General features: G+C 54.3%; 3 protein-coding genes across 3 annotated transcripts in view; 1 reads left to right on the plus strand and 2 right to left on the minus strand.

Annotated features, from left to right (window-relative positions):
• Positions 1-228: 228 nt before the first annotated feature.
• Positions 229-5,060, minus strand: FEN1 (flap structure-specific endonuclease 1). Its single transcript, XM_010854039.1, has 2 exons — positions 4,942-5,060; positions 229-2,108 (listed from the first exon to the last, which is right to left on the minus strand). The coding sequence occupies exon 2, from the start codon at positions 2,087-2,089 to the stop codon at positions 947-949; it is 1,143 nt and encodes a 380-aa protein (XP_010852341.1). The 5' UTR covers positions 2,090-2,108; positions 4,942-5,060; the 3' UTR covers positions 229-946.
• Positions 5,061-5,306: 246 nt separating this feature from the next.
• TMEM258 (transmembrane protein 258) lies at positions 5,307-9,038 on the plus strand. The gene is made up of 4 exons (XM_010854040.1): positions 5,307-5,395; positions 7,172-7,281; positions 8,289-8,425; positions 8,923-9,038. Exons 1-3 carry the CDS (start codon positions 5,393-5,395, stop codon positions 8,413-8,415), a joined length of 240 nt encoding a protein of 79 aa, XP_010852342.1. The 5' UTR covers positions 5,307-5,392; the 3' UTR covers positions 8,416-8,425; positions 8,923-9,038.
• Positions 9,039-10,629: 1,591 nt separating this feature from the next.
• Positions 10,630-16,935, minus strand: part of MYRF (myelin regulatory factor) — a 39,027-nt gene continuing 32,721 nt past the window's right edge. Inside the window, exons 25-31 of the mRNA XM_010854061.1 lie at positions 16,804-16,935; positions 16,314-16,565; positions 14,891-14,978; positions 14,586-14,660; positions 14,121-14,226; positions 12,557-12,631; positions 10,630-12,374 (exon numbers count right to left, since the gene is read on the minus strand). Of these exons, the coding sequence (XP_010852363.1) occupies positions 12,294-12,374; positions 12,557-12,631; positions 14,121-14,226; positions 14,586-14,660; positions 14,891-14,978; positions 16,314-16,565; positions 16,804-16,935 (809 nt within the window). The 3' untranslated portion in view covers positions 10,630-12,293. The remainder of the gene's footprint in view (positions 12,375-12,556; positions 12,632-14,120; positions 14,227-14,585; positions 14,661-14,890; positions 14,979-16,313; positions 16,566-16,803) is intronic.

Consider the following 16,935-nt stretch of genomic DNA (forward strand, 5'->3'; position numbering starts at 1 on the left):
AAAACTCCTTTCCCAGCAAGGTAAACCAGGCTTCATGGCTAAAGGACCGCCAATGCTGCCTTGGCCATCCTGTGGAGCCTGGTGCCATCTTCTGGCCACTCTCAAATCAGCTGTTAATAATGTGTAATTCTAACATGTTACCTTGGAGTGAAAAGAACATTTTATATTGCCTGAAGCCTGGGGCACTTGGGATGTCTTCGAATGTTCTCAAAGAACAGGACATTCTGGTTACTTTTTATAATTTTATTGAATCTTTTCTTCTCATACCTTAAAAAAACAGCACACGAAAACAGCATCTTATCCCAAAGTTTCAACTCAAATGCTTCAGGAAGGCCGTGAGAACCACTCCACCACCTTATGCCTATGAAATTTCATAGCAAGTTCAAGTTTCTACCCACCCCAGGAAACAAAGCTCGTAATCAAACCCTTGTTGCCAACTCCAGGGACTCTGGCTCTCTGCCTATCTTACTTCTCAGCAGCTCTTCCCATCTGTTTAAGACAATGCATCTGCCTGATGGCTACTCTTTGGGGCGGGTCAAGGCTGAGCCAGAGAGAGCAGCAGTCTGGTTCCACGGTTACCTCCCACTAGCCACCAGGTTGGCCAGGCAGGAAATCATCCCCACTCTTTCATCTCTACCATTTATCTCCCTCTCTTCTTCAAAACTTGTTGCTTTCATGTAACAATGGATTCAGTGTCCATTAAATTGCCTGAGAGGCGGCTTGAGCCTGACATACTTTCCTGAGCTAAAAAAGAAGACAATGACGTACCTCTGTGGCGTTCCTGCCATGAGATCAAGTAACAATGGGAAAAGCACTATTGAGCAGGGTGGTGCCAGGGAAGCAATGAAAGCCCCTCCCCACCCCCATGAAGGTTTCTCCAGCGCCAGCTCTAGCAGGTAGTGGCAAACATCCTGGGGTCACAGAGGTAGCGTGAAGGGAAACCCGTTTATTTTCCTCTTTTGAACTTCCCTGCTGCCCCAGTCTTTGCCTTCTTCTTAGCGGCTCCCTTGGGCTCTGGCTCCTTGCGCTTGGCGGAAGAGAGGGAGCCGGTCACCTTAAAGAAATCATCCAGGCGGCCCTGGGTGCTGCCCTGGCGGCTCTTGCTCAGCCGCCTGACCCCACTGCGGATTCGCTCCTCGGAGAACTGCTTCTCCCCACACATGAACTTGACGAGCTCTTCTTCATTGGGCTCGCTCCACTTCAGCTCCACAGACTCTGGGTCCAGCACCTCAGGCTCCAGGAAGAGCTGCTGAGCCTCCTTGTGGAGCCAGTTTTCCGGCACGGGGTACTTGTTGGGGTCCAGCCGCCGCACAATCTCCTCGATGCTCTTGTGCTTCTGGATGAGGTCCACGGCCCGCTTGGGCCCGATGCCCCGGATGCTCTCACAGTAGTCACTGCCCAGCAGGATGCACAGATCCACAAACTGCTCCTGGTTGAGGCCCAGCTCCTGCAGGATCCGGCTCAGGTGGAACTCCTGGATGGGCAGCTTCTTGGCCTCACTGGCAGTCAGGTGCCGCATGAGCACCGGGCTGCCGAACGTCAGGCAATCCATGTCCTCTGTGGCCGCGGCGTAGACTTTGCCAGCCTTCACCAGGGCCGCACAGCTAGCCTCCGCCTCACTGGGTGCGTCGAGGTACGGGATGCCCATGAGGCTCAGGAGATGCTTGCACTCGTCGTTGTGTTGCTTGGTGACCTTCACCAGCCGCTTTGTAAACTTTTCCACCTCCGCCTCAGCCCCGGCGGCCTGAGCCTCCTGCAGCTGCTTCTCAGCCTCGGCCCGCCGCTCGCTGCGTTTGGCCAGCTCCCCGGACTTGAGCTGCGGTGGCTTGCCATCAAAGACGTACACGGGCTTGATGCCATTCTCCATCATGCGGATGGTGCGGTAGAACATGCCCATCAGGTGGCTGGTGGTCTCCCCCTCCTCATTCTGCAGCACGTCCCCGCCTTGGCGAACAGCTATCAGGAACTGATAAATGCTCATGGAAGCATCAATGGCCACCTTGCGGCCAAAGTAGCTCTTGATGTCATTCTCCCGGATGGCACTGGGGGCCACATCAGCGATCAGTTTGGCCAGTCCTTGAATTCCCATAGCAATACAGGAGGGACAACTAAAAAAGAAAAGGTGGGTATGACAAGGAGGTACTTAAAGGATGCAGGAGGGTTACCAGGGGCGCTATGTCATCAACGTCATGCCTTCGGCTAAACAAATTTAGCACAACAAAAGGACACCAAGTCATCAAGAAATGTACAGCAAGAAAGTCTACTCAATTAACAGTAGTCCACTCAGTTAATACTAAGGATTCCTGAGTATCAAGAACTAAACCACATGCTGAGAGGATAAGATAAGACGTTCAAGTCCTTGAGGAACTTAAAAGTTTTGTGGCTAAGGCAGAAACAGGGCTAGCATGCAAAAAGGGCTACAGCAAGGCCAGAGGAGGAGGCCAGGGCCAGCTTGAGGAGTCCAGGGACCATGATGGCAGAACTGCCTCCTAAACGACACGCAAATCCTGGTTACACAAAGGTGAGACAAGACAGATAAAAAGGCAACCAAATGTCTAAAGTGGTAAACAAACTTAGGAGTATCTCTCTTCTTGCCAATTCATGAACAACACATCTGTTCCTCCTTTGGATCTTTATTCCCAACTCACTCCTCCAGCTCACCTCCTCTCAGCAGCTCTGAGGGTTAGTTCTATGTCAATTTGTCAAGGCCACAATATCCAATTATTTAATCAAACATTAATGCAGGTGTTGCTGTGCAGGTATTTTGTGGATGTGGTTAACATCTATATCAGTTGACTTTAAGAAAAGGAGACTTCATTCCACATTGAGGCAAAGTGAAAATGTTAGTCACGCTGTCATGTCCAACTCTTTGCAACACCAGACTCCTGTGTCCACGGAATTCTCCAGGCAAGAGGGGATCTTCCTGACCAAGGGATCAAGCCTGGGGCTCCCGCACTGCAAGCAGATTCTTTATCACCTGAGCCAGCAGGGAAGTCCACAGTGTGGGAGGGCCTCATCAAATCAGCCAAAAGGCCGTAAGCACAAAAATGAGTTTCACAAAGAAATCCTGCCTCAAGACCAGTCATCAACTCCTACCTGAGCCTCCAGCCTGTGGACGTGACCTACAATTTTCAACTTTCCAACACCTACAATCACCTGAACCAATTCCTTAAAGTCAGTCTTCCCATATATCCATATTCTAGATCCTATTTGTTCTGTTTCTCTGGGCAACATAGCAGCTTTGAAGAACTGGCAGGAATAACATCTGTGTGAGGGTAATGTGGTTTTCACAACACTTCTCTAATCTCTCTTCAGCATCTGCTCAGCACTTCAAAGAGTTTCTACTTCTGTCATGATGTTTTAAGTCTTTCCCTTTGTATTTTCTCTCCACCACTAAGTCTGAAATGTGAACTCCACAGCTCCTTCTTCACCCTGAGTCCTGATCCAGAGACGTTACAGTCACTTAGCCCAGTACCACAGTTCTGTGGTTCTGACTCCTTAACAAAATATCTCCTAGGACAGTATCTTCCAAACTTAGTTAGGCTTAAACCACCCTCACAATTCTGTGCAACTTCCCATGAAAACCTATACTTTCATTCACTTAAAATTTTCTTTATATGGACACCATTTTCTAAAAACTAAATTGGAAAAGAGAATTCATCTTAAGCAATAATACCTGTGCTTTATCAGTTATATTTTACTACCTGTTAAACGCATAAACATTCAAAAGGATTCGAGGGAACTTCCCTGGAAGTCCAATCGTTAAAACTTTGTGCTCCCAATGCAGAGGGCACAGGTTTGATTCCTGGTTGGGGAACTAAAATCCCACATGCGCCACAGCCGCCAATAAATATTTTTTAAAAAAGGATTTGGGGGGTGCCTCTTAAAGTCATCATGTACACACTGGTGGTGTGTCCAACACACTAACTTACCTTTACAGTCTGGGAACCTAAGACAAAGGCTGGGATAAGACTGCCTTGTCTCACTCTGCTCAGCTGTACCCTCCTCCCACCATTCTGCAGCCCTTTTCTTCAAGGTCTATCTCATCTTAGTTCCTCTGTGAATGGCAGTGGCCTTGAATCTAGGCACCATTATTTACCACCTGGGTAACAGTGATCACTAAGTCACTTAGCGTGTGACACTGCTGCTGCTGCTGCTGCTAAGTCGCTTCAGTCGTGTCCGACTCTGTGCGACCCCATAGACGGCAGCCCACCAGGCTCCCCCGTCCCTGGGATTCTCCAGGCAAGAATACTGGAGTGGGTTGCCATTTCCTTCTCCAATGCATTAAAGTGAAAAGTCAAAGTGAAGTTGCTCAGTCGTGTCCGACTCTTAGCGACCTCATGGACTGCAGCCTACCAGGCTCCTCCGTCCATGGGATTTTTCAGGCAAGAATACTGGAGTGGGGTGCCACTGCCTTCTCCAAGCGTGTGACATTACTAAGCCATTTAGGATTGGTTTTCTCATCTACCAAGTAAGATGATAACCACGCTTGCCTTGCAGAATTACTGCCAGGGTTAACTGAGATATCAAACGAAAACCTCTGACAAACATTAGGTGTTTATAAACGTTCCCCCAGCAGAACCCACTCGATCCTTTGGTTCGTGCCTCAAGCTTTGCTAGAACGAGGGAACCTAAGACAAAGGCTGGGATACGACTGGCAGGGAGGAAAGGGATATGAACAAGTGCAGGTCAAAAACGTATCTCCTTCAGGAGTTCAGTCACAATGTACAGCGACCTCATGAGGTGGGAGTTATCCTCTTTCTACAAATGAAGAAAGAGGCTCAGAGATTAAGGGACTGGCCTGGGACTCACAGCTGCAAAGTGGCGGGCCCGTCTGAATCCCGCGCTCGCTCCGCCCAGCGCACGGCAGCCGCCCGCCTTCCCCAAAAGCCGGCGCAAAACGGGCCCGACGCTCTCGGAGACGCTTCCCAAGGGTCTCACCTGGCCTCTGGGATGCTCCCGGGTGGCCCAGAACAGAACTCAGCCCGACTCCCGCCTCTATCCCGAAGCTTCAGCACCGGTCTCTGGTACCCTCTCGCTTCACCGCCTTCCAAAGCCCGCGCTCCCGTCACGTGACCTGCCGCGGCGCGAAGCCTCCTGGGAAGTGTAGTACAGGCCCCAGCCCCCTCGGCCAGCTTCTCTCACGGCAATCAGTCCCGCCAGGGCGGACGGACCTGCTCTGCGACCTGACCCTACCCTTCTCCACTGCTTGCCCCTACTCCACCCCGGGCTCCTGAAGGCCCCAGATCCCACCATACCCGAAACCACGGGACTACAAGCCCCACAATGCCATCCGCGTGACTGCATTTCCCCTTCCGGTTGAACAGCGCGCCTGCTCCTGCCGACGTGGTCTTCCGGTAGCGGAGTGGCGGATTATCCTGTGCCCGGCAAAATGGTGAGAAGGTTGAGGGAAGTTCAGGACAGGGCTCTGGGGACCCCCGGGGTCCGTCCTGTGTCTGTTTCTCTCACAGAGGCGTCAGGTGCCCGAGGTCTAGAGGGCGGGAGGACCCTGGATCCTTCGATTTGGACTGAGGGGCGGGGAAGGGGCCGACTCCTTAGGTAAGGTTTTGATCGCACTGGGCTTCTGATCTCGCGATTTATAAGGATGAGGAGTGTGGGTGCATTTTTTAATACCTTCCAGCATTTAGCACTGTTACCTGTGGTCAAACTGTTACCTTTATCTGACAAGTTTCTCCCAGCTGCGAAACTCGTACTCATACTACCCAGCCCTGGGCAAAAGTCACCTTCTTGGTGAAGCACTTCCAACTGTCTCGGGCACTTGCCCCCTCTGTCCTGGGAGCCCCCCACAACCTGTGTACAGCCCTCTTGCCACGTGTCATGGACTTCTTTGTTATCTGCCACGCCTCCTAGTGACCACCATCTGACGTGCCTAGAGCCCTGGGATGATGTCTATTCATCTTTGTATTCCCAGTGCCAAACACGGGGCCTGCAATTGGAGGCTTAGTCAATGGCAGCGATTGTCTTTATCGTTTATGGGGGGTGCATAAATGTTTACTGATTTGAATTCTAGTGTCTCTTAGAACAATGGGCTCAGTTTACTTGTCTAGAGTTGTTATGTTCTAGATTTAAACATTGGCTGGTGGGTGACAATGGAAATTAACATTTGTACGGAACTTTACTTTTACAGCCCTCTTTCACAAGCATTAGCTCATGATCTTCCCTCTAACCTTGGGAAGGAAACAAACACCTATTGAGCAACTACTCTATGCCAGGCAGTGAGTTAGATGCTATGACGTTTGTCTTAAATCATACATCAACCTTGTGAGAGAGATATTATAATCACTTACTGAGATTCATGGTATTTAGTAGAGTTAGAATTTTGACTTATGTCTTTTGTTTGCAGATCCCAAGATTCCTTAATTGTGTAGTGGGAAGAATAGAGAATTAGAAGTTGAGGCCTGGGTACCAGTTCAGAGTCTGCCTTTCAGTGCGGATTCTGAGCTTGTTGTCTACAGACATGGGTCCATAAAGCTCCTAAAATCATAAGCAAACTTTTTCTTTAAAAAAAAAAAAAAAAAGCACTTTATTTTGTATTGGGGTATAACCAATTAAAGAAAAATGTTATGATAGTTTCAGGTGAACAGTGAAGGGACTCACCCCTCCCACAAACTTTTTCTTGTGTGTCATTTGTCCCAGGCAAAGAGTCCAGACCTTTCATCATGTTTTGTTTTTTTTATTCCCATGATGATCAGTGGCCTCAGACAATGGTGAGGACCAGACTTCCCCCGCAGTCGAGTGGTTAAGACTCTGTGCTTTCAATGCAGGGAACGCAGGTTCGATTCCCTGGTCAGGAAACTAAAATCCCACAAACTGCATGGTGCAGCCAAAACCAAAAAATGTTACGGACTATTGATCTGTAGCCAATCAGTCCCCTTGTGTGTCTCAGCTTCTGACTCTTAGCTGCCCTTCTCATCTCCTACTGGAAAGACAAAGTACCACCTTAGTTTAAGATGTCAACATAATCGTTGTCATTCCCAAAAGGTATCATTTAACAGTGGTTCTGTCAAAGGAACCAGGAAGGATGTCCCTGTCTCTCAGGCTGAAATAAGCTTCTTGCAGTCACAGCAGCATGAGGCTCCGATCACCCCGTATCCTCCCAGGTTGAAGTCTTGGGATTCTTCAGTGGCTCTGATCTCACGCCTTCCCCTAGGAACTTGAGGCCATGAGCAGATACACCAGCCCCGTGAACCCGGCTGTCTTTCCCCACCTGACCGTCGTGCTGCTGGCCATTGGCATGTTCTTCACCGCCTGGTTCTTCGTGTATCCTTTGATTGAGCAGCCAGTGGGCCAGAGTTAGTGATGGGGGAACTGGAGGGAGGAACTACACTGGGTACATGCACCCAGCCACTTTTGTTCTGGCATGAAGCAGGACAGTCAGGAATTGAAGGGCTAGGGGCCATTGACATCCCAAGTCAGGCTGTGGCCTTATTTTCCAAGTTCTGGTGAGCTCAGTTTGCTCTTCAGGTTTCATAGTAAGCAGAGGGCCTGGCTGGACTGGAGACTGGGCACAGGGACCTGAAGTTGGAAAGTGTTAAAAGGAGCGATATACTCAGGTGTCGAGATCAGAGGGCTAGTCCCTGCTTTGCTGATTGTTAGCTGTGTGACTTTGGGTGGTGGAAGTGTGTTGTGGAATCGGAGTTACAAAGCACACCTTGGAGGACACTCGACAGTGGAACACAGCTTATTACTCCAGCGGGTCCAAGCGGAATCGGTTCCCAGCAAGGACCCTGATGTTTCTGAGAGGCCCAGCTTTATAGCCCCTACTACTTGACTGGTTACATGTTAGCAATCCCTTTGTTGTACATGATTGAGTTTTACAATAAGTAGGTGCTAGGAGAACAGACAATTAAGGGTGGTGGTGGGGGGGGGGGACAGTGATTATACATCAAGGGGGGATGTCTCCATGGTTAATCTAACAGGGGTCGCCTGACCTTACTGTAATCTCCGTTTGCCGTCTGCGGGGAGGGAAGTCTCCAGACCTGGTTCACACTAGCAGTGGTTTCCTCGCTTCCTGGGCAGGGTTCATATCCTGTCTTTAAGATGGATGACAGGCTTCAAGGTGGAGTCTCTCCTGGTTGCCTGACACGGGCCCCAACAGTAGGAGCGCCAGGGTCTAGGTCATCTCTGGGACCCCTCTGCCCAGCTGCACAGAGCCAGGCCAGCCTCCTGGAAAGCTCTCAGCCCATGCCTTTCTCCCAGAGATGCCTTGGTTGGGTTCCCTGCCCTGCATAGTCCACCTCTTTGCTTCTCCTTAATCACCCTGCCAGTTATGAGGTCACGTCCACCAAATACACCCGGGATATCTACAAAGAGCTCCTCATCTCCCTGGTGGCCTCCCTCTTCATGGGCTTTGGAGTCCTCTTCCTGCTGCTCTGGGTCGGCATCTACATATGAGCTCCCAAGGGTAAGAGCGGTGACAAGGTGGGATGCTGGAGAAACCTCTGCACCCCCCCATCGGGGTCCTCGGGCTGCGTGACCCCTTGGCTAATGGAGACAGACTGAGCAGAAAGGACAGAGACACCGGACACATGGGCTTCTTTCCCTGTCCCCTGATGGGAATCTGAGCCAAGTGGGACCTGTGTCAGATCTGAGGTCTCCACATTGTCTGACCTAGGTCTGGCGCTGGAATATTCTGTCTTGGGCTGTGGGCACAGGCTTCATGTGGTTCCATCTCTGTTCTTACACATCACACACAGTGGCTGGGGAGCCATCGGCAAGTGGCCAGGCGGGGGGCCAGGATCCGGGACTTGCTGCCAGGAGTTCCATTTTAGTCGGTTTCAGCGTTCTCAGTCATTGAAGATAAATTTTGGCTGATGTTTAGTCACTTAGTGGAGGGGCTGTGTGAGGGAAGCTGATGGAAAGATGGGTCCCTGCTCTCATTCTGATACCCTTCTCTTTCAGGTTCCAACCGGGCAGCTTCACTGAATCCCTGCTTTTGTAAATTAATTTTTTTTTCTTTTTTTACTGTGGCTGGAAGTGTCCCACCTGTTGCTACAATAAAGGCAGATGTGACATCCTGTCTGGTGCTGGGACCCAGGGTTCCCCAGTCCCTCCCCTTCCTGTGTCTCTGCTGCCTCCCAGATAGTTCCTGTGGCTGGGAAGCCCTGCGCTCTGCCTAGAAGGGGAATGTGGGGACTGTCTTATCCTTAGAATTGAGGGCTTCCTGTGGACAGGAAGGGACTGAGCCTGCCCTCTTCTGCGGCTTCTAGAGTAAACTTCCTTAGGAACCCACACCAGTTAAGTCTGTCCCAGGGCCAGTCCCCTCCTCAGTGTAGCCAGGTACCCTTGAAAGGCTCAGCTTGTCCCTAAGGTGGCTCCTTCTATCCCAGGCCGGGCAGCAGTAGATCCGTGGGGTGTGACTAGGGGGAGGGGTTACCGCATCCTATTCCCAGGCCTGAAGCTACGAGGGATAATGGGGTACAGAGCATCTATCAGGCTCAGGGGCTCCACATGGTCCCAGCCCCACAAATGACCCCATCTTCCCCCTACCCCATCCTGCCCCGGAACAATTTCAAGAAGACAGGAAGCAAGCTCAGATACAAAGCAGTATTTATACATTTATTTATATACGTATATTTATTTCAGAAAAGAACAGGGGACAGGAAGCAAGCAGCCTGGGGCCGCTTCCCTCTGCCCGCTCGAGTCAGAGTTGGTACGATAAATACGAGTCAGAGCTCAGGGGAAGGATGGTGGGGGGCAGTTATGTGGGAGGGAGGGGGTGCGCTATGCACATGCAAGCTTTCTTGGAGGCTGTAACGTGGACGGGGGTGCTTGTGCATTCAGAGGCCCTATATACAGCTTGAAGCTTGGGGAGATTAGCCCAATGGCTACCGGAGTAAATGCCAAACGGGAGAGAGGGAGGGGTGGGTTGCTGGACCACGGGTAGGGGATACAGCCAAGACACCCAGTCAGCAGCACCTGCTGGGCAGCTGTCAGCCTCCAGCAGGTGGCCCACTGGCCTTTCCTGAAACCCTTTTGCCTCCCTGGGCTTAAGGCAACTTTGGTCCAAGGTTGACCCCCCACCCACCCCACCTCCCACCCTTGAGCAGCTTGGAGCCCCACTTGGCCCCAGCCTCCACACAAAGGACCCCCTCCCCAGGCATGGAAACAGCCAGCTGCTGACCAGATTAGGGCAATGCTGTGTCCAGGTGGCTCCAGGGGGCAGTGGAGGGTCACTTTCCAGTTTAAGTACTTTAACTCCAGTTAAGGGACTGTGGTCCAAGAAACCTGCAGCCCCACTCAGGAAGCCCTAGAATCCTGTCACAAGGGGCAAGGCTCGGCAGGTTTATGGCATTTATGGAGGGTTCCCGCAGTGGGGGGAAGAACAGTAGTGCTAAGTAAGGCTCAGCCACCTGTGTGGTGTGGTGAACTGAAAGTTGCTCAGTCATGTCCGACTCTGATCCCATGGACTATACAGTCCAAGGAATTCTCCAGGCCAGAATCCTGGAGTGGGTAGGTAGCCATTCCCTTCTCCAGGGGATCTTCCAAACCCAGGGATTGAACCCAGGTCTCCCACATTGCAGGTGGATTCTTTACTAGCTGAGCCACCAGGGAAGCCCAAGAATACTGGAGTGGGTAGCTATCCCTTTTCCAGCGGACCTTCCTGACCCAGGAATCGAACAGGGGGTCTCCTGCATTGCAGGCAGATTCTTTACCAACTGAGCTACCAGGGAAGCAGTGGTGTGGAGAACTGTCTAATTCCTATGTCAGACGAAGGGCGTGGAATCCCACTGCGGAGGGGCTGGGAGGTGAGGTATCCTGGCTACCCCCCATCTTGCCAGTGTGGACAAGTGCTTGGTATCCGTAGCAGAATGGGGTCCATGGTTCCTAGGCTTCTTTAGGATTCAGGTCTCCACTGAAAGGCTCCCACTCAAAGCTGAGAATGAGAGGCAGGAGGGGCAAGGCCTGGCTCCCAAAGAGGCAGCAGAACATCACCAGGCGAGGACGGCAGTTCTGTCCACATTTCTGAACCCTCGGCAGACACTGCGCAGTGATTTCCACTCCTTCCATGAGCCTGGCTGTGGCCTCAGAAGGCTCTAGATATCCACTAAGAAAGGTTAACGTTGGCACTTGAGAAAAGGCTTCAGTAACCCAAACCCACTGCTCCAGAGAGGATGGGCAGAACTGGGGCCTACTGCTGAGCACAGGGCCCCCAGCCTGGCTGGCTGAGCCCAGCATGGGGCCCTTGACCTGGGAAGGTGAGGCCACCAGCAGACAGGGGCGGGGGCAGAGGCCCATCCTGTTGGTCAGAGTGGGGAGGGTGTCTCGAGGCTCCCAGGGACGGATCAGAGCCAGGGCCCTGCCTTTCAAGAGTCCCCCAGAGCTCTGGCCCACTCGGGACTCTCCATCTCCATTCTTCTACTCCTGCCCTGGTTTAAGTGCATTTTAGTAATTACTTCATTAATAACAGCAAAAGCTACTTGCATCCACTCATCCACCAGCCAAGACCAGCCTGCTGCCTTGCAGGGATTCCTGCTCCTCTGCTCAGAGACCAGTGGAAGCTCCTTGGAGCCCAGGCTGTGTGGCTGCACAGGGAGCTTCCCTTTGGGATACCCTAGGTTCTAGGATCCAAGGCTTACCTGGCCCACTGGCCCCGCCCCTGGTTCAGCCAGGCACTGAGTGTATAGAAGGCACATGGTCAATTGCCAGCCCATCCAGGGCTGGCTTCAGCTGCCCTGGGAGCTCTTGGAGCCAAGCTCTTCCAGGGAGAAGAGACCTCCTGGGCCACGCTTAAAGCTTAGAAGTCCGAGTCCAGTAACAGTCAAACCCTAAAACGTCTGCTCCCTAACCCTCCCCAGGGAGCAGCTTTGAGAGAGGGCTGTCCGCCCTCCACCGACTCTTGACTCGGCCAGGTTTCTGAGGGCTCGTGCCAAGTCCCCGGCAGTACCAAAGGCGGACAGGTTCTCTCCCCAAAAAGGGACGGCTCCCAGTGGCAGAAGGGGAGGCAGGGAGGGTGGGCTCTGGACAGAGTCACAGCTTCCCCCACCTCTGGGCACTGACATCGCCAGGCCTGCATTGGCCATGTCTGCATAGACGTGAATTGGCTCGGCAGGTCTCTCTCCAGCTCCGTCCGTGATGTAGGGGTGCCGCCAGCGGGAACAGCAGCTCCAGTGTGAGGACTTCCAGTTTCACCAGGCGCGGGGAGGGCCAGGCCGGCTCAGTCTCCAAAGAAGTGCCAGCGGCGGGCTCCAGTGTAACACCATTGCATCCAGTGTGGCAGGGGTGCCCGGGAACCCCCGGGCCCTGGTGTGGCACTGCCTCCAGAGGGCAGCTCAGTCACACAGGCGGTAGAAGTGGAAGTAGTAGTCCGTGGCCGGCTGGACCGGGGCCTCCGCGCTGCAGTTGGCCTGACCCTGGGTGGAAGGGCAGGAGGAACCAGTGAAGTGGCTCCAGAGTCAGGCAGGAGGCAGGCCCCCTGCTGACGTCATTGCCTGACTCTGCCCCAGGTCCCACCATGTGCTTTTCAATGCTCCCCGCCCACTTCTCCCTCAAGCCCCACACTGAATGTCTCCGGGAGGCGGGGAGCCCTGCTCACCAGCAATGCCACCCGGAAGTGGTAGGTGAATCTGCGGAAGGACAGGATGGTTACTGGCCACTGGTGGGAGGTGCCCTGGGGAGGGAGGGGAAGAGGGGTCAGGACAGTGGCACAGCCCCCCACCCCCACCCAGTCCCAACCTGCATCCCTCGCCATGGCCATCACAGCCCCGGGCTCTGTAGCAGGTTTTACAAAGGAAAGTGCAAGTCACTCAGTCATGTCTGACTCTGTGACCCCACGGACTATACAGTCCAAGGACTCCTCCAGGCCAGAATATTGGAATGGGAAGCCTTTCCCTTCTCCAGGGGATCTTCCCAACCCAGGGATCAAACCCAGGTCTTTCACATTGCAGGCAGATTCTTTACCAACTGAGCCACAAGAGGTGAGAAGCAGAAATCAGGAGAGGCTGGAGTGCACATGTTCTGCTTTGGGGAGCAGTAGGGGCCACCATCTGCATGCTCTACCCAGCACTGAGGGCCCACGGCCTCCTGTCACTGCCTCCCCTCTCACCACGGTGCTCCGGGCCCATGAGAGTGTCTCACTAAGCTCGTCCTGGCTACACGCCGCTGAGGAGGTGCTGCTTACAGGTGAGGACACTGCTGAGTTATCTGCCTAAACTCCCATGGCGACATGTGGCCGAGCTGGGGCTCACCCCTCTCTGCTCTCCCCTGTCTGCCAGGCCCTGGGGCCTGAGCCTCCTTAGGGCTCTCAGCACTCCATCCTCTATGCCAGCTACTTCTGCACCTCTTTTCTTGTTGGCGAGGGACTGCGTTCTTGGAAGGCGAGGTCTGTTTCTACCCCATCTCTGGCTCCCCTCAGCTGGGCCCAGCCCAGGGCCGGGGACAGGGGAGGCCCCAAGAAATATTGATTGAATAAACACACAAGTCGGCGAGGAGAAACTGCCTTAACTTGTGCTGAGCATCATGTGGCCATAGAGGAGCCGGACAGTGACTGGGTCCCAGCCGCCTGGTTCCCAGACCATGAGGCAGCCCCCTCCACCCAGCCCAAACCTTCCAAAGTCAACAGATGGGACTGAGTCACCGCCCCTGCCCGAGCCTGAGGTCCAGCCTCCTTCCCAGCTCCTCTGAGGCACGACCCTCGCCGTGCTTCCAACTCTCCCGGCGCACCATGCCCTCCCTGGTGGCCCCGCCACTGTACATGCTGTTCCCCGACTCCTGGGACGCTGTCCCCTTTCCTTCCCCTGGCTGATCCCACATCGTCCTTCAGGTCTCGTCTTAATCAAGCATGACCTGCAGGCAGGCACCCTGACCCTGCAACCCAACAAGGTCAGCTCTCCCTGCCGGGCTCCCAGGACGCCCTCTGTCTCCTCCATTGTGCTCACCTCAGGCTAGGCCTTGGGCAGGGCAGGGCCGGGAGACACTCGCCATGGAGGGGTGCGTACACAACCCCTCCCTGGGGCACAGGCCCAGGTCCCAAAGGGTCCCTTGTGAAGATGCCTTTGCTCTAACCCTGGCTCCCGCTCCTCACCTACTTGGGGGCTCAGTTGTGCCAGGGAGAGGAAGCTCCGGCCTGGCTGGCCCACGAGTTCCCAGTTGCCCCTTACCTGGGTGTCCTGGTGGGCGTGAAGGCTCTGTAGAAAGCCCCCCTCTTCACACGGCTCCTCCTTTGACATCAGGCTGCACAGCACCACGGACACGGGGGACGAGGAGCTGGGGAAGGCCCAGTCAGTGGGGAACTGGGGTTCTGAGCTCCTCCACCCCAGGCCCCTCCCAGCCAGCCCTCCACTCGGCCTCCCTCTCCCCACAGAAACCGGCCACTGAATCCTCTTGGCCAGTCAACGAGGCACATCTGTCAAGGCCCTTGATGGCTACAAGCCCCTTCCCATCCCCCGTCCCACACGCTCTTCACAGCCCATTTCACAGATGAGGAACTGAGGCCTGGAGACTGCTGGGTCACAAAGCCAGTGAAGCACAGAGCAGGCAGGAGAGCCAGCAGCCCCCTCAGCTCCCCCCGACCTCCCCCAGGTCGCCGGGACCACCACGCCCCCATCCCCCAGGCCGGCACTCACTTCATCTGCAGGGTCAGGCGGAGGTGCAGGGGGGTGCTGCTGCTGACGGGGATGTGGTAGGTGACGTTTCCAGGCCTGAAAGGGCCAAGCTGGCTCCTCAGCCAAAGGGCACCCTGCCACCCCGCCCCTAACGCCCATCAATTCCTCATCCTCCAGACTAGAGGGGAGCCCTTCGAGGGCCTGGAAGGGGCTGCCCCGCCTTGTGAGGGAACTTCCTCCCTGAGGGCAGCAAGATCCTCTCCCCTGGCCTCATGTCACCCAAGGGAACCTGTCCTGGGGGCGTATAGGGAGGCAGCCAAACCCACCTGCAGGCATCCTCTGAAGTGCAGTACTGGGAAGTAATGGGCATCGAATTCTCCAACACCTGGATGGAGGTCAGGGATGGCACTGGGTCTGCAAGGAGAGAGGCTGTTGGGGGAGGAAGGAGAGTGACAAGTCAGGACACAAATGAGGAGGAGTCAAATCTTGCTTGGCTTGGATCAGTCATTCACACTTTAGCATGAATAACTTTCAGATTATTCTTTCCAGCTCCCACTTAGACTGAGGTCACACCACCACCTTCCCCAGCAGCCCCAGGACTCTCCAGTTTCCATGAGCCCGAGGTCTGCCTCCTTGACAGACCCAGAACACCCAGGAGCAGGGACGGGTCTTCCACACCCCCTGCCAGGAGCGTCCAGGAGCCCACTCTTTAGGACTCTGCTCCTGACTGCACACATTTCTCCCCAACTCGGGGCTCAGGGATGTCAAGTTGGCAGCTTGAAATCAGCCATGGTAGGAGTATTCCCACACACAAATCAGGGCCCCGCTGTCCTTCAGGGACTCAACTTCCATGTCACCTCCTTCAGGGACACCTCCCCTGATGAATCCCCACCTCAGTCCAGATTCCGTGCCCTCCCCAGTCGCCAAGCCGCCTCTGTGTCCCCTCAGGACAGGTGAGGGGAGCCTTGCCACACTGCTGTTCGTGTCTGTGAGCCCTCGGGGGCAGGGCTCATCCGTCTCCATCACCCCCGGGTGCCCTGTACAGAGCCAGCCACAGAGCAGGGACCCAGGAAATGGTGCCTGGTGAGCATCTACCTCGTGGGGTTTCCCCATCACTTTGAACTTCAATCTCAGCAAAGCAGTTTTGAAGCTTTTTTTTTTTTTTCTTTAAGCCACAAAACCCATCAAATGAAAGTTGATGAAGAGGCCCTGTACCTAGAGCCAGAGGTGCCTTGTTGAAACCAGCAAGGTTCTCAGCCTCCCCTTCAACCTCCTAGGCAGCCTGGGGTGGAGGGTAGGGGAAGTTCGGAGACACCCAGTTTGAAAATGAATACAGTAAAGGGTTCTCTAGCTTTGTTAAAATCAAAAGTTTGAGGTTTGGAAAACGGGGGACCACAGCACCCTCCTTGCCCTGGCAGGGTGACACAGAAGGAGCCAGGCAGACATGGGATCAAATTCCATCTCTGCCACTAACAGGCTGTATGATCCTAGGAAGTCACTTCACCCAAGTTTCCATCTCCTCATGTGAACAATGGGGATGATTCTGTTCTCACGGGAGTGTTCTGAGGATTAACCAAGGCCATTGATACAAGGCTACAGAATCAGCCTGGCCGGATTCCTGGGACTCAGTCACGGGCAGTGAATGTGGACCAACTCTGCACACAGGGAGTCTGGTGATGGGCTGAAACGGGTCCTGGCCAGTGAGCCCTGCAAGGCTGGGCTGAACTGGGCAGAGGGTAGGGCAGGTACCTGGCTGGCCCCAGGCCTGAGTGGGCTGAGCAGGGCTCAGGCCAGGCTCGGGAACCGCTCGGCGGCCCCGGCCATGGAGACCAAGGCTGGGGCCATTCTTGGCTTTGCCCTGGCCCCCAGGAAAGGGGACCACAGGGCTGGCCACGGGGTTCGAGCTCTTTGGATGCTTGAAGTAGCCAATGCCATTGGCTGACAGGCCCCAGGACTTGGCTCTGATGTTGGTGACCGGCAGCAGGGCCATCTGGCTGGGGCCTGTGGAGAAAGACAGGCCCAGGCTGAGAGGAGGGCGTGGGCAGCCTCCTATCCAGCTGTCTCGAGGGCCCCACGGGACTCCAGGTCACTCCCCTCTGTCTCTTGGTCTCAATATTTTTCCAGAACCTTATTTGGGCTCCAGGAGATCAAACTCTCCCACTAATGGGTCCTTGGGGCCTTTCTTAGGCCTCATGTAAAAACCCCTCAAGCCAAACCCTGGGCCCCAGGCGAGCCATACCTGAGCGGTTGGTGGTGGGGCTGGGACTAGGGCTGAGACCACGACCGGGATTAAAGCTGGGGCCCAGACTAGGGTCGGTGGAAGGGGTGGGGCTGGGCGAGGAGCAGCAAATGACGGGGCAGGGGTGGGTAG

This window comes from Bison bison, unplaced genomic scaffold, assembly GCF_000754665.1.
Source record: "Bison bison bison isolate TAMUID 2011002044 unplaced genomic scaffold, Bison_UMD1.0 scf7180017864334, whole genome shotgun sequence".
Taxonomy (NCBI): domain Eukaryota; kingdom Metazoa; phylum Chordata; class Mammalia; order Artiodactyla; family Bovidae; genus Bison; species Bison bison.